Genomic DNA, 15,134 nt, shown 5'->3' on the forward strand with positions numbered 1-15,134 from the left:
CAGGCTACAGGGTAATCCCAAGAGGAAGTGGATTTCCAGCAGGCAGGCTTCCAAAGTGGGAAGCACGCTGTCTGAAGCTGTTCATACACCAAGTAAGTAATTTTCCAGAATAGTAACTCTTCCAAGCCAATAATATCTGATACCCTAGTCATTTTAGGGGGAGAAAGAAAGCAGCAGTTGGCACAGTGATTAGCAGACAGAGCCGCAGAATCAACTGAACACTCCTTAATGAGGAAGGAGTGGACAGGAGGACCAAGATAAAGCAGATATTCAACGGCAATATTATCCATGGTTTTAGTGCTTTGATTCTGCTAGGAAGACAGCTGCTGATAATGTATGAAGCTGGCTAACTAAAATTCATTCCACAGCTTTAACGATTACATGTAGTTCCTACTGTCAAGCTTCCCTTTAAGCAGGAGCCCCAGCCCTTCTGCAAATGGCTACTAGCATCCAGGGGATTCTCAAACCTGGAAATCTTGCTTTTCCTTCAAAATTCTTAATTTTGTAAATATCTGCACAGACTGGCTCCCACTGCAGGCAGAGTAAGCATGTGTGCTCATCCTGAGTCTTCTGCAGATTTTTTTTTATTCTGGCAATCTTGAGTTGAAGGTGAAACAATAAATAATTTTATGCTTTAGGTGATGGCATGAGGGCTCTCATACCTGCTGTATGATTTTTAAAAAAACCAACCCAAACCTACTCATATCAAAAAGCTGTTGCGAGCATTCTCATGATGGTCTGATTCATGTTCTTAATTCCAGTCACACTATAGACTATAACAGTACAGTTTCAGATACTTGTCCTTTATCAAACAAGAAGTAATTTATTAACTCCTTTCCAGTTTTCAGTCCGCATCTTCAAGGTTAAGTTTTTGTTTAATAGGGCAAAATCTATCTCCCCTGCAAAAACATATGCTTTTTAAAGGTCCTGATACAAGACGTATCAAAGCTGATACAAGTACCTTTGTAATTTGGGCAAAGGTGAGTTGCTGCAAGTCTGTATGACACATTTTAGCTCATTCTATTCTGGACACATACAGAGAACTAAACTTACAAGATTATCCATAAGCAGATCTATATCAGTAATCACAGAAAGGAAATGTTCGCTTTCAGATCAGATCTCTCACCACTAAGTACACATAATGCCTTGTTTCTGGAGTCCTCGTGCGTCCTAAGGCTCCTTAAAGCAAGCAGTAACATGGAAAATGAGCTACACTGTTACAAACTCAATCAGGTACCCTTGTCATCTGAGTATTCAAAGACCACTTGTACTGTCCTGATGCAGGAAAACAGCAAGAACTAAAACATGCTTAAATTCTGTCAAAAAACAAGATCTAGATACTCAGGAATCCAATAGAAAAAATATAGAGACGGCTCAGAGTGCTCTCTGAGGCGAAGCTGCTTCTCTGACTGCTGCAGGGTCCCAGCCAGGAACACAGAACACAGCCTGGCTACAGGTATTACAAACATCTTCAAAATCAGCTTAAAAATTTAATTATTACATCTCTTAGGCTGACTGCAAAACAATAAATACTGCATTACAGACCATAAGATTTCCACATAATTTAAACACCAAAAACTTAACCAAATGAGTTACTTTCTTACAAATTTCAAACAACATTTTCTCTCAGTGTAAAATTACTGGGGGAGGAATTTTCAGCCAGAAGCAAAAGAAACAAATTTTGTCTTCAAATTACTTGTGTGGAGAATCCTGTAGAAAAATAACTTATACACTAAAGACAACCCAAATAAAAGTTATCTAACAGCTGAGATTATTTTCTAAATAATCATGACTTTACTGCAGGTACATGCTTCTATCACACGTATCTCAATTTCCATGCATTCTTAAAAAAGAGAAACATCCAAGTTCTGAAAGAAAAAGAGAATTTAAATGTTTCTAGAAGCTTAATATGGAGTCATTGTACCAGAGAAAATAACAAGGTTTTACCTAGCAGATCTGCTCCTTCATCAACATCTCCAATGACCTCAGACCCTGCTGTGGAAAGTTCATGGTACAGGGAGTCTGTGTTGATGCCAAATGCTTTGTTCACAATCCCCTGTGTTGGGCTGTTGTTGGAGCAAAAGAAAACAGAAGGAATCTTGTTACTTGGCAACATTTAAGCTCAAATATTTATCTTTGAAATATTGAGCATCTCACACCATTGCAATCAAAACCCATCTGTTCACCATTGAATGGATCAGGAAGCACACTGAGTAAAGAAAATAGCATGTGTTATTCCCCATATCATAGACTTATGAAATGATTTAGGTTGGAAGGAACCTTAAAGACTACCTTGTTTCAACCCCCTGCCATGGGTAGGGACACCTTCCACTATCCCAAGTTGCTCCAAGCCCCATCCAACCTGGCCTTGGACACTTCCAGCCAAAGCTACTCTGGGCAACTGGTGTCAGGGCCTCCCCACCCTCATGGACAAGAATTTTTTCCCAATATCTCATCTAACCCTGCCCTCTGTCAGTGGGAAACCATTCCTCATTGTCCTGTCCCTCCAGGCCCTTGTCCAAAGTTGAGCTCTCCTGGAGCCCCTTTAGGCCCTGGAAGGGGCTCTGAGGTCTCTCTGGAGCCTCCTCTTCTCCAGGTGGACTCCCCCCAGCTCTCCAAGCCTGGTTCCAGAGCAGAGGGGCTCCAGTCCTTGGAGCATGTCCATGGCCTCCTCTGGACTTGCTCCAACAGCTTCATGTCCTTCTTATGCTGAGGACACATCTATCATCCACAACCTCAAAGCTCACCCAGATGATTTACTCTGAAGTCACACAAGTTAAGGACTATTCAGTATTTCACAGAAAAATTTCACATCGCAGAAGAGCTCAGCTTTGACCTGTCAGATTCTGCAAGTATTCCCATGCTCCGATCAATCTAGATAGAAACCTCAGACAGCAGTAAGACCAAATAAGAAATTCAATGCTGAAAACAGCAACAGCCTTTTTACTTGGCCAGTCAATAAGTGCAATCAGTCTGAAGGGTCCATTTTTCTTTTGGGTAAGGCTATGTATTGAGGAGCATTTCTTCACATGTCCCCAAATGTATTTAATTAAAGGTAAATCAAAGTTAATAGTTTTTAGTCTTATCAGATGATGGTACATTTCCACCTCTCAGTGTCTTTGATACCAGCAAGAATCTTCTTGTATTTCTTGACAGCCTCATGGCTCAAAGCAGCAAAGAGTTGCTACAGGATGTGCAGGTGAGGCAACTTCTGGGATTGTGGCTGTCTACTCTAAAAAATTGTCTTAATGTGGGTTATAAACACTTTGCAGTGCCTTGCCTTGTATGAGTAACATCAACCAGCATGAGCAGCAGCTGTGCAATTTCTCCAGTAATCTATCAGAAAGGTCAGCACCAACTGAGATGGTCTCAAGTTTTATGGCTTCATTATCACATAAACAATCCTAGTGATTATAAATGGAGTGTAGTAGCTGCTTCTGATATTGCAGCCACAGCACACTGCAAAGAAGAGGAAAAAAAAGTTCGTTTTTCAATTACAGAAAAATTCCAGCCACCCAGACATCTGAGAGCACTGAGGAAGTACAAATGGTGCTGTGATGGCACTGCAATTAATCAGTTCACACAATCCAATGGTCAATGGACAAATGAAAGAGAAACCATCACTCAGTCTGACCTGGAGACCTAAGTCAGACTGAACTTTCCTGTTCAAGATTCAGCTTTCAGAAGTATATGTATCATGAAAGCACTCTGCTTTCAGAGCAGCACACACACCTTTAGCAGTCCAAGTCAGGCTGTGTCTCCTGTAGCTCTCAAGTCTCACCACCTGGAGTAGAGATTCCTGCCTGAAGAGCTCCGGTGCACCAATCCTCTCTGTTTCCTTCTTTCCCCTGGATTTGATCAATTTTTTATCTGATCTCATCAGTCTTTTGTCTTCCCCACACTGAGCAGTTTCAACTCCCTAGATTCCTCCTGACCCTAAAAATAGTGCAGGTATTCTACATGTCCCAAGGAGAGCCTAATTGTGTGTGCCTTCCCAGATGAGAAAGAGAAATGCAGGTGTTACTGCTGCTCATACCCTTCTCAATGGGGGTGCTCAACAGGGTGGGCAAATCCAGTCCAGATTGGGACCATTAGATACTCTTGCCTTCACTCTGCCAGGGTACTGTATTTTCTGCATATCTGTAAGATTTTGGGGAGGTTTTTTGCTGATACAGTGCCAAATTACCCATTGGACAAGGGTAAAAGGTAAACTTTAGTAAAAACAAATCAAGGTACCTATGCCTCACAACAATGTGGTGCCAAAATTAATAGCCTTTAGGAAGCCTCCTATTTAGAACAAAATGGGTGATGGGTAGGGATCAGAGCAGCAGAACAGTTTAGTAAAAGTCTGATGATTCTTCTGAAAACTGTGTTGAGGATTCGTAACCACTCCTCAGTGCACTGATGGGTCATAATTGCTCTGACCAGCCTCACCTAGGAACTGCACCTACCCACTGGTCCCAGGGCTCCCTTTGACCTCAGGCCTACACCTTCAGTTCTTTGCTAAGATGCACCTGTCTTCAGTCCTGTCTCCTGCTGTTCTTGGGTAGCACTGGAACTGAATTCACACCCTTGCTTTGTCTGGGGCTGCTGACAGGGCTCACTACCAGTGATCTGAGCCTCCCTGCTCAGAGCCTGTGGGATTGGGATTTCTGAGGTTACCTCTGTTTGTCCTCCCTTGGGGGGGGCAGCCCCGCCTCCTCAGATACTTGACAAAATTAGAACTGAAAGAAACTTGAGGTTTTAAAATGGAATTCAGAACTGAGGTTTTATTGGACAAATGCACCTTTTCCCTATTCCTGACAGCTTAAGACCATGTTCTCTTTTCTTGTCTTAAAACTTCTGCTGCTCCATCATCTCTCCAAACCCCCAGACCTGTAAGGTAAATGAGTCCAGTCCTGGGTCAGCTGTACACATCCTCCAGCAGATCACCAGCAGGCATCTTCCTTTTGGAGAACCCAAAGCAGGTCAGGACCTCTGATATTAGGCAGAATATATGGACCATCTCAAAAAGCTGCATTGTGAGCTCACTATGAGCCAGAGCATCCATTCATCACTACTCATGAAGCCAAGTGACAGAGCACACAGGGTAAAGTCACAATCAGTACCTGCTACCCGTGCGTTCCAGGCGGGGATCCTGACACATATCCAGCTCTGGGGTGGAATCAATGATGTCCTGGACATCGGACCACTCATCACTGCTGCCCATCCCTAGGTAAGACAGTACAGATCACATACAGGATTAGGACTTCCAGAGAATGGTATTTCTTGAAGGGACTTTTACAGCTTTGAATATTGAGATTTCAAAATTTCATGGTGCCATGTTCAGAGTCTTAAAATCAGAACAGAAAGTGGTTGAAGGTGGTCTCTCAATTCCAGAGCAGGAACACCGTAAGCATTCCCCTTCCCACCTCCATTCCAAAGCATCACTAAACTCATTGCCCTGAACACACACTAAAATGGGATCAGCAGAAATATTTTATCCATTGAAGTAAATTCTAAAACTCCTTTTTTATCTGCCAATAAAAAACTCCTCCATCCCCACATAGCATTAGCTGAGCTTGAAGGCAACACAGTGATTTTCTGTACAGCTTCATAGAAATTACTATTGTTAGGAACTGGCACTATTTAGTTTTAACAGAAATAGGTTTTCAATACAGATTTTCAAGTCTGCACTGGTTTAGATACCCATTACAGTGAAACTTGACTTCAAAACTGATAAATGAAATCTGGTTTGTGTGTAATCTACAACCTGAAGCCAATATTTAAAGAATAAGGAATTTCTTCCTCTTGTCAAGTCCTGTTTACTGAACACCAAACTCTTCAAAAGCCCAGACTTTAACCTATTCTGAACAAGCAACATGAACACTGTGTCTGTTCACACAAAGAATTTCTGAAAGATTAATGACCTAATTTGTGAATTACATTAGTCCCTCAATGAACTTAGATGTGACATTTTTGACCTTTCCAGACAATCTCAGTAGCCAAATATACAAAGTCCATGACAATTGAAGTGTTAATTTCTTTCAGGCTGGCATTGTGCCAGCTGGCAGCAAACCCAGGCTGGAAGACAAAGTGTGATGTGGATCTGTTGCCAAAGGAGGCATCCACACCCAGCGGGTCAAACACAAGCACAGCCTTCCTCAACTTCATTTTACCAAGCTGGGAAGTTTTTCTGCAAGTACCTCTGAGTAGCATTTTTGGTAGTTCAGCTCTAAGGCACATGCATCACTGACAGACATTTTAATTACAGATGCATAAAATACATGATTAAAATTATGTGTATCACTTCTTAAGCATGGAGAATTTATTTCTTATTAGGTGAGAAATGGCTGAAGGGTTGAATATGCAGACCACATAAGGAAGCCATAACTATCTGCTTTGAGCAAATTCCACAATATCACACTTCCACCAAGAAAGTGGGGGGAAAAAATGGTTCCACTTCACAATTGCACACATAAAAAAAAGACATTATTTTGACCCACGAAAACTGTTGATAGTAAATGAGCTTGTAAAGCAGCAACTGTAAAAATCAGGGTATTTATAGGGCATTCAAACTACTGACATCCATGCTTAGCTTTCCTGATACAAGTGTTTCATGGTCTTGCCTTGGTCAGCATCACAGCCAGACCACAATTGAACAGCAGGCTGTTCAGAACCCATATGCTTCCATGGACAACTATCCTAGTCTCTGACAGATGGACATCTGTGACCCTGAGGGCCCCCTCAGGAAAATGAAAATACAGATTGGGACTCAGTCTCCTCTCCTCCCCTAGTTCTCCTTCAGTGCTACAGCAAAAGATGTTATATGTTGGTTTATGGTCTTACTTCATTAGAACCAGCTTGTGAATGTTACCAGAGGAATTTCTGCTTCAGTAATAACTTAGTTATAACTTCTGCTTCCCAAAGAATAACTTGGATAAGAAGATTATCAGCTGGTTCAGATGCCAACCTCATAGACCTACCTATGTTTACCCCTGTGCTCCTGCATATTAACCTAATGACCTTTGATAAATCTTACAGTCCTTTTATATTTTAAGTTCATGACCCGTAAAACAGATCACTTCTCATTTCTGATGGCCACTGCAAGACTCACAATCCAGGGTAGACCTGCTCAGACACTGCATGGGCACAGCTGAAGGGCTTTTATCATGTTATTAAATCATTTATTTATTTAACAGCCTGGTGCTAAAGCTTAGAGAATGGCTTTCCTGACAAAAAATCATGAATTCAAATTACTAAAGTACTCTGGAAAATGGAGAGACAACAACTGTAACTTCCACAGGTGTGGGAGTGTTCTTATATGAGAAAAAGGCTAAAAAAAATCAGCTAATTTAGCTGAGAAAAACAGCTGGATACAATTATTTTAAGCAAATCAGAGTGTGGGATAAGAGCACAAAGGGAAAATAATTATTTAATCTCATGGACAAATTTGACATTTGAACAACTGAATATAAAATACTTACAAATAAATACAGACAGAAAACTAAATATAAGCTTTTAACTTTCATATTGATGAGATCCAGGAACAGCTTCCCAAAAGCTCAGCCTAAGACATGACTTGAGTGCTCATGAAAGAGGTTCCAAGATATGAATGCATATCACTGCAGGGAACTGAACTCAGTAACCTGCTCCCATTCTGTGAATTTGTGAAATTACTCACATAACTGATGTTTTCAAAAATTAGCTACGCAGAAAACTGCTAACATCCAATTAACCCTGTCTCATTCATGTACCTTTCCAAGTCAGGCTTCCTCAAATTCTATACTTACAGTGCAATCTCCCAGCCTCTCCCTGTAACAGAGAGACACAAGCACTGGTAAGTTGATTATGTTAGTGACCAAGTACCTGAGCTCCAGCTGCCATACCTATGCTGACGTTCCTCATCTCCTGTGTGACCTGGACTTCCATGTTCCGGCTGTTACGCTTTTCTCGTGCCCTCTTATTGCTCTTGGTGGTGCCATTGGTGTACTCGCTGATGGGCTGGATGCTCTCATTCAGAGGGGTGACAGCAGCAGAGGGCACAGATGATGTGGGAGTGTTGGACTTGGTTCCCGTGGTGCTCGGTGTGGCAGCTGCTGAGGACTGCCCAGATTCAGACATTTCATCTTGGGGGCACTACGGCAATTCCAGGGCAGCAGAACAGAAAGGGAAAAACACAATTACACATTTCAGTAAGTCCCATTTGCTGGTGTATGGCTGCCTTAAAGCATTATGAGCATGGTTCTTGCTCATTGTACCAGTTACATGTCCCATGTCCCATGTTTGTTGGTGACACAGGGCACTACCACCACAGTGAAGCAGCGAGTTCTCGTGCTGAGCTCAACAAGCAAATCCCACCTGTAGAAAGGGCTGATAACCTTCTTCAATAAGGCTGATAACTCCTTCAATACTGAATACTGGTCTTCACAAATCACATTGGTATGTGATCTCAAGAAAGGCAGCCTTCCTTATCACAGGTGAAAAGCACCTGTAGCTCACACTGAGTACATTGAAAGCTGAAGGGCTTTGGCACTTGCAGCAAACTAGGCCAGTGTTTCCCAAGGCTGGAAGGCAATATGGATATTGCTTGGGAAGGATATGAAGTGGCCTCTTAGAAGTCTTGACTGATGTCATTACTGTAAGCCACCAACACACCTAGATGAGAAAACAGCAAACTGGTTTTGCCGCTAAACTGCAGAAGCAGAGTGGACACTGATCTGGGATACTCTGGCTTGTCTGACACAGGAGACCTATGTCCCCAAAACACCTTATACATAGCTAGGCAGGCATGGGTCCAGCTTGAGAATACAGCATAAACAGGTGTGGTCTCCCACTTCCAAATAGCAGGATGACAATACCCAAGAATTCAGAAAGGTGAGAAATGAACACAGGAGATGGATTCTCAGTATGAATGTGCAAAATGGCTCTTGGTTCAAACAGACATTATGGCCCCACTTCTTGTACCATCACCTCTTGAGGAACAGGGAGTCTTCAAGGCTCTGGCAGGGTTTTACACTGTAAGCTGTGTTTGTAAATTACAGCACACTGCTTCAGTCAGACAAGGAATGCCCTGACTAGCGCCATGACCTCTCTCAGACTCAAAGGAGATTTCCCCAGGCTTAAGGGCAGCCCGCTCTAATTACTGCCTGCAGGGAGGTGACATAGTTAATGCTGAGAGTTATATGCGACAGTGAGTTGCGATTGGGTGCAGTGGCATTCACCTGCACATCCAGACCCAGCTTTCATCTTCACCACTGGCCTTTCGCCTCCTGTGCAAGTACTAGAGAGATCCTGGTTCTGCTCAGAGGCTGCTCTGAGCCCCCAAACCTCAAAGCTGTGACAGGGTTTCACTTTTCTCATCTGGAAGTCTCGTTCTCTTGTACTCATAACAGCTTCACAACATGACAAAAAAATCCAATATGGGATGAGTGAGAAGACTGAAAAAAATGGTGACTTAACCCTTTGCAGCCTTATTTTTTTAAAATCTGGAATTTTATTAAGATCTTCCTTTAATTAGACTGGCCTCTGTATGCTTATCTTAAAATGCTTTGCTGCACACTGCACTACAGAAGTCTAAAGGTTTACGCTGCACCTGCGCATCTATATTGGAAACTTTGGTTTTTTACAATGGCCCTACCATTAAATGCAATCCACATTTTGTGCATTTTCCGCATTGTTAGTCCAAACAGCACCCACATTCCCACATGAATATCCAAACCATCTCCCTTCAATTATGCTGGTTTCAGCATCAAGACTGAGATGAGAACTTTGCACTTAGGCTGTTACATGTGAAAACCACACTTCCTACCTCTACTTCAAATTCCTGATTTAGGTGCTACTTTCCCAGTATGTAAAGAAAAAAAAGAGTCAAATAGGATTTTTGATAATAAATAGGCTCCAGTAAGCTTTGGACTATCTCAACTGCAGTTTGCCTTCTGTGCTTTCAGATGTACAAAAGGACAAAGATTATCAAGTGTGAAGTGCAACCATAAAACCTCTTTCCTCAAACAAAACTGCTGTTGGATGAAAGATTTCAGGGATGTTCTTGGACCCACTCTAAGTCTATGAGAATAAGCAAAGTTCAGAAGCATCTTAGTTGTGTAAGAGACACCTAGGTGGGTCCACTCCACTCCATTCCTTGTTCTTATGAACCAGATGTCATTCAAAAGCCCTGGATCATCAGTGTCTATAGGATAATATTTGTATCAGCAATATCCTGTAACTTCTTGTTTATTGACATAACCTGCCCCTTACCCTGAACACCTGAATAAGTAATTACCCCAGTCTTTCACTACTCTTTGGTTACAGATGTGAGTTTTGTACTTCCCTAGAAAACACACTTTATCAACCTTCCAACCTGCATTGGAGAAATTCTTCCCAAATGTATGTACTACCAATGTGCTCCTCTTCACAGCCCAGAAGCAGGTATCTTCCTTCTACTGTCTGAGGGCTCTGTTAATGCTAAATATCGTGCTAAGAGTACAGCTCTTCTCTCCAGCACAGGAGGCATTCTCCAAAACCCACAGCTCACCCAAAGAATAATCTCCACAGCCACCACTTACCTAAGGCCATACCTGTAAACCTCCTAAACATCAACTGTGTAGTAGTGACCTCCAAAATGCATTGTAAAGGCCCAACATTCATAGCAGTCATATGTCACCATGAGAAGCCACAATTGTATGGTTATAACACTGAAAGCATAGTACATAAAAACAAAAACGTTAAGGACTTTAAATCTCCAAAACACTGTAAAAAATAAATGTAAAACTGAATGCAAAAATAAAATAATGACAACGACTAAAATAGAATATAGTAATAAAAAGTAAACAAGGACACTTAAAATGTATGTACAGCATGGCCTCATGAAGAAGGAAAACTAGTGAGAATAGTCAGGTACATACTGGGAAGGTGAGTCATGTGTGAGTGATGTCAGCAAAATATCAGACCTTTGAAGAAGAGGCAAGGGAGGCATGAGCCATGCCCTCTGAGAAGTCAATCATGCAGAGGATTTAAGAGATAGCATTTCAGTCACAGAGTGTGCAAGAAGCTTGTGGGAGGAAAATCTCCATTCCAAACTAGCAAGTCAGTCCATCACATCCTTTAATTATTCATGAATTTGCTCCATACTCAGGAAATTCTCCATAACAGGCTACCCATCCAAGTCTTCCACAGCACAAGCTCCTTAGGTCCATTGTACCATCTAGCCTCCTTTATCCCAGCATTCCACTCTGAGTCTCCCTAACAAGCACCAACATGAATCCCAGCATGATACATTTTGGTACAGCACACTGATAGTTCTGCACAAAGCTTTCTTGGAACCAGATTTTTTTGACCTGATACCACCATCACCCCCAAATAACTAAGAGATCCAGTCAGTAATCACAGAATGGTTTGGGTTGGAAAGAATCTTAAGCATCACCTAGTACCAACCCCTGTGCAGGGTGTCTTCCCTGACCAAAGCAGAACAACCTCTATTACCTGAACTTGGACACCAAAGCTTCCCACTTATCTGGGTTGCTGCTGCATTCTCCTGCAATGCAGATGGCTGGGTTACTTCTCTTGCAAGTTCTCAGTGGGACCACTGCAAGAATTAGACCTTAGCAAGGCTGTGGAAGATAGATCTAACCACAGTGTCCATGCAGCTCTTCTCCAAAAACTAACCCCCACTGCCCAGCCTGATCACTGGAAGGTCTGTTCACACTAAAGTGTGCAGCACTGCCTGGAGAGCCTGAGGAATAATGGATTCCAGAGGTCGGCTGGGCTCCATACATTTTGGTTGTGCTGGCACAGCACTAGTATGAAGAAACACATTCATGCTCTGTCCTCATTTCCACCATCCGTTTTTATGTTATTGTACTGTGGCACTGCTATTCCCTAATTCCAGGCAGAGCTTTCCAGAAATGACTGTAGGATCTGAATGGCATTCTGCAAGTTGCTACATTTCCCAAAATTCTGTGCCTCTAACATTACAGTAAGGACTGGATTCCAACCTTCCATCCTAGGCAAAGATATTTTGTATTTCCAAATTCCACAATGGCAGAGAGCTGACAAAGTGCTGACATTTGTGCTATGCTAGGCCTGGCTGCTTTACAGACATAGTGTTAAAAAAATTATCTTGCTACTTTGTTTTCTGAGTAGAAATTGATAATTTGTCTATGCATCAAGAAGGCCACTGCTGTAGAGTCCCTCATGTGAAAGCCCGTTCATGGAATCTGGAGACATGTAGAATGGATGGAACAAGCTGGGTATTTCTTTTCTATCTCCTCTTTGCCTTTAAGGCATCAATGTAGTTTACAGGATCAGTGATTCAAAACTTCACAAAAGGAGGTCAGTCCTTACATGTGACACATAAAACAGCTGATGTTCTATGAATTCCAAGCAAAGTGAAGGTAAATTTAATCAGACACTTTTGAAGTAAAGCAGAAGCTCTGTGAGATACCAGTGGACACACTGAGCTGTGCTCAGCAGAGAAACCAGTGGCTCTCAGACCTGTCACCAGGCATTTGTGGAAAGTCATTTAAAGAGAAGGATTGGGTAGGATCCTGAGCACAAAGACTTTGCAAAGTTCACATGTACAGCTCATGGGAAATGCATGGACCATGCAGAGCCTAATCTGTCAGACCAATCTCTGAATAGCGGAGAGGAGACCCCTAAACGGCAGAGCAGAGCACAAGATGTGTCAGGCAGCCCCATGAGCTGCTCCAGTGCAGGTGCAACGCTGTGAGGATTTTGGAAGACCTGGTGCAGAAGGCAGAGCAGTAATGGTGACAGATGTACTGAAGGTAGACAGTCCAAGTCTAGAGCAGTGACTAGGCATAAGAGGAACATAAGACCTTTAAGCACAGTGCAAGAATTGGGCATTCAGACAGGATAAGAAGGAGCCCTTCTTAGTGAATACAGGAAGGCCAGGAGATCAGAAAAAAATGACAAACACTTAAGGGCGAGTGCAACCCAATGCCTGGCCCCACCTGAGTTGCAGAACCATTGCCCTTATCAAAGCAGAGAGAAGGGACAGGTTCTACCATGTCCTCTCCCAAATAAGCTATTAAGAAGTGAAGAATTTCTCTTCACTCAATCCCTAACTGCCTCCACATACATCCCTCTCAACTTGGGGCCAGCCAAGTAAAGGAGATTAACCCTGAGACAAAGCAGCATGAGGAGCTGTGTCAAATCCTTCCTGCATCATATGCCAGATCTGAAGAAGAATATCCTCCCACCTCTAGCAGCGCTACTATGGGAGCAAACACAAAGGGAGAGGCTGCAAAGGGTTACGGACACAGATTGTCTCTAGCTTAATGAAAACGTGAGATGTTAGCAACAGTGAAGGAGTGGGAAACCCTTGCTCTGTGATGGTCTAGAAAACCTTGTAGCTGGAGTTGGACTGCAGCTGGCCGAGGTCACTCAGGTGCCAGTGGTCTAGTGTTGGGACGATCTTGGCCCCTATCTGTCCACGTACCATGCCATCAGCGAGGGGGAAGACATTCAGGGAGTTGGGACGTTCCTTCCTGCTAAAGAGACAAACAGGGAGAGAGAGGAAAGTGTGTTAGCTGTGTACAAGGTTCTGATAGAAAACAAACAGCACACTAGTGTATATGAAATACTAGTTACTAGAAACTGGACTGCAACTGTTACCCTCACATGGCAGCTGTCTGAACTCTGAACTCCCACACTTCCTTGGTGCTGGCTCTCAGTCCCATGGTGTTACTGCTAGACTAATACCTTCTCCTGGGGAAACTCTAAGATGGAGGGGGTCAGTGGCCATTAACAGTACAACTGACTGCTCAATCAGTATGAGAAATTTGGAGGAACGTGAAAGTGCAGCCAATTTAAGTCAGTGCTTCTGAGAAACAGAGGTACTGGAGGAAAATAAGCCACGGCAAACAACTCTCACAGTAAGAAAATAAAAGCTCCATAGCTACTAGAGATGTCACCACAGGGTGAGGAATAAGGCTTTTAAGTGTCATCTACATGAAACTTATGACATTCCACCCCAAATCTGGTGAGCTTCAACAACAGGAACAAGAGGGGTTGGATCACTTCCAATTTTAAGCAAGGAAGAGAGTATTTGTATTCATTATCTCCCTTGCTACCTATATTACAATGCACTCACAATTCAAAAACTAAACAAATATATAAATAAATGCAACATGCATATTGCTAGGTGTCCCTAAGTGTGTTCTGTTCATCCTCTCCTTTCTGGCAACTGCAGGGACTCACTAGCTGCAGGTCTGATTCTGAACAAAAAAGCTGGCACAGATTTTGAGACCAAACTTCAGTGGGAGAAAATCTAGAGCAAGCAGAGGAGGTGGAAAGGCTGTGGCACCAGCTTGCCAAACCCAGCAAATGGTTCAGGGTACCTCCAATTGACTCCAGCCCCTGCAGAGCTGAACTAAAATGATTCTCTGTGTGATGTGCACCCATACTTGGACTCAATCCTATTTCACCTATTCCCGCACAGGGCTTCTGCTTAATCTTGGGAGTGTGATGAAATCTGCTCTTCTGTAGCACACTGTTAGTAACTCCACGTGCCTTTCTGTAATGACCATCAGCATTGGGTGTCATGCCCAGGCTGGTAAACAAGCGCAGCCACCTCACCTGTGACCACGGCAAACAACTGCTACAGGGCCCCTGGGACAGAGCAAACACACTAACACAGGGAGTGGTAGACCAGCCAGCTCTTTTAGGAAGGACAGAGATGGAGTGTCCAGCAGAGTAGACAAAGTTTGCTGAGAGAAACCACAGTGCCCAACCTTCTCACTCTAAGCACTGCTCAGCCACCACAGCATGCTGCATTGCTGCATCAGCGCCTACCTCAAATAGGCAGAAAGGCCTCCTGTGGCCTGTCCTGGATAGGCAAGATGGGGCAGAAAGGTATTTCCAGCATGGCCTGCTTGGCATGCACTTTTCCTAGGAATCTGCACTAAAATCCTCTCCTGAAGATACTAGACTCATACATGGAAGTTTCATACACAAACCCTCTCAGAAAGGAGGCATGTAACTAGATTTTGGAGGAACACAAATCACTGATAAAACATCATTAACCTTCTCACAGGTAACAAGCAATAGAACAAGAGGAAATGTCCTCAAGTTGTACCAGGGTAGATTCAGGTTGGATATTGCAGAAAATTTCTTCACTCAAAGACTGGTTAAGC

The 15,134-nt window shown here is 43.0% G+C and overlaps 1 protein-coding gene across 27 annotated transcripts in view; it reads right to left on the minus strand.

Moving 5' to 3' along the window:
• The window catches only part of MAPK8IP3 (mitogen-activated protein kinase 8 interacting protein 3), a 73,938-nt gene that overhangs the window by 30,419 nt on the left and 28,385 nt on the right, over positions 1-15,134 (minus strand). For 13 of the 27 annotated variants that reach the window (XM_066560931.1, XM_066560925.1, XM_066560937.1 and 10 more), the window contains 4 exons: positions 13,346-13,490; positions 7,869-8,118; positions 5,109-5,211; positions 1,948-2,066 (listed from right to left, as the gene is read on the minus strand). In XM_066560931.1, the coding sequence (XP_066417028.1) occupies positions 1,948-2,066; positions 5,109-5,211; positions 7,869-8,118; positions 13,346-13,490 (617 nt within the window). The remainder of the gene's footprint in view (positions 1-1,947; positions 2,067-5,108; positions 5,212-7,868; positions 8,119-13,345; positions 13,491-15,134) is intronic. The other 14 variants (XM_066560934.1, XM_066560932.1, XM_066560928.1 and 11 more) reach the window with 3 other exon arrangements.

Source organism: Molothrus aeneus, chromosome 16 (genome assembly GCF_037042795.1).
Source record: "Molothrus aeneus isolate 106 chromosome 16, BPBGC_Maene_1.0, whole genome shotgun sequence".
NCBI classification, from domain to species: Eukaryota; Metazoa; Chordata; class Aves; order Passeriformes; family Icteridae; genus Molothrus; species Molothrus aeneus.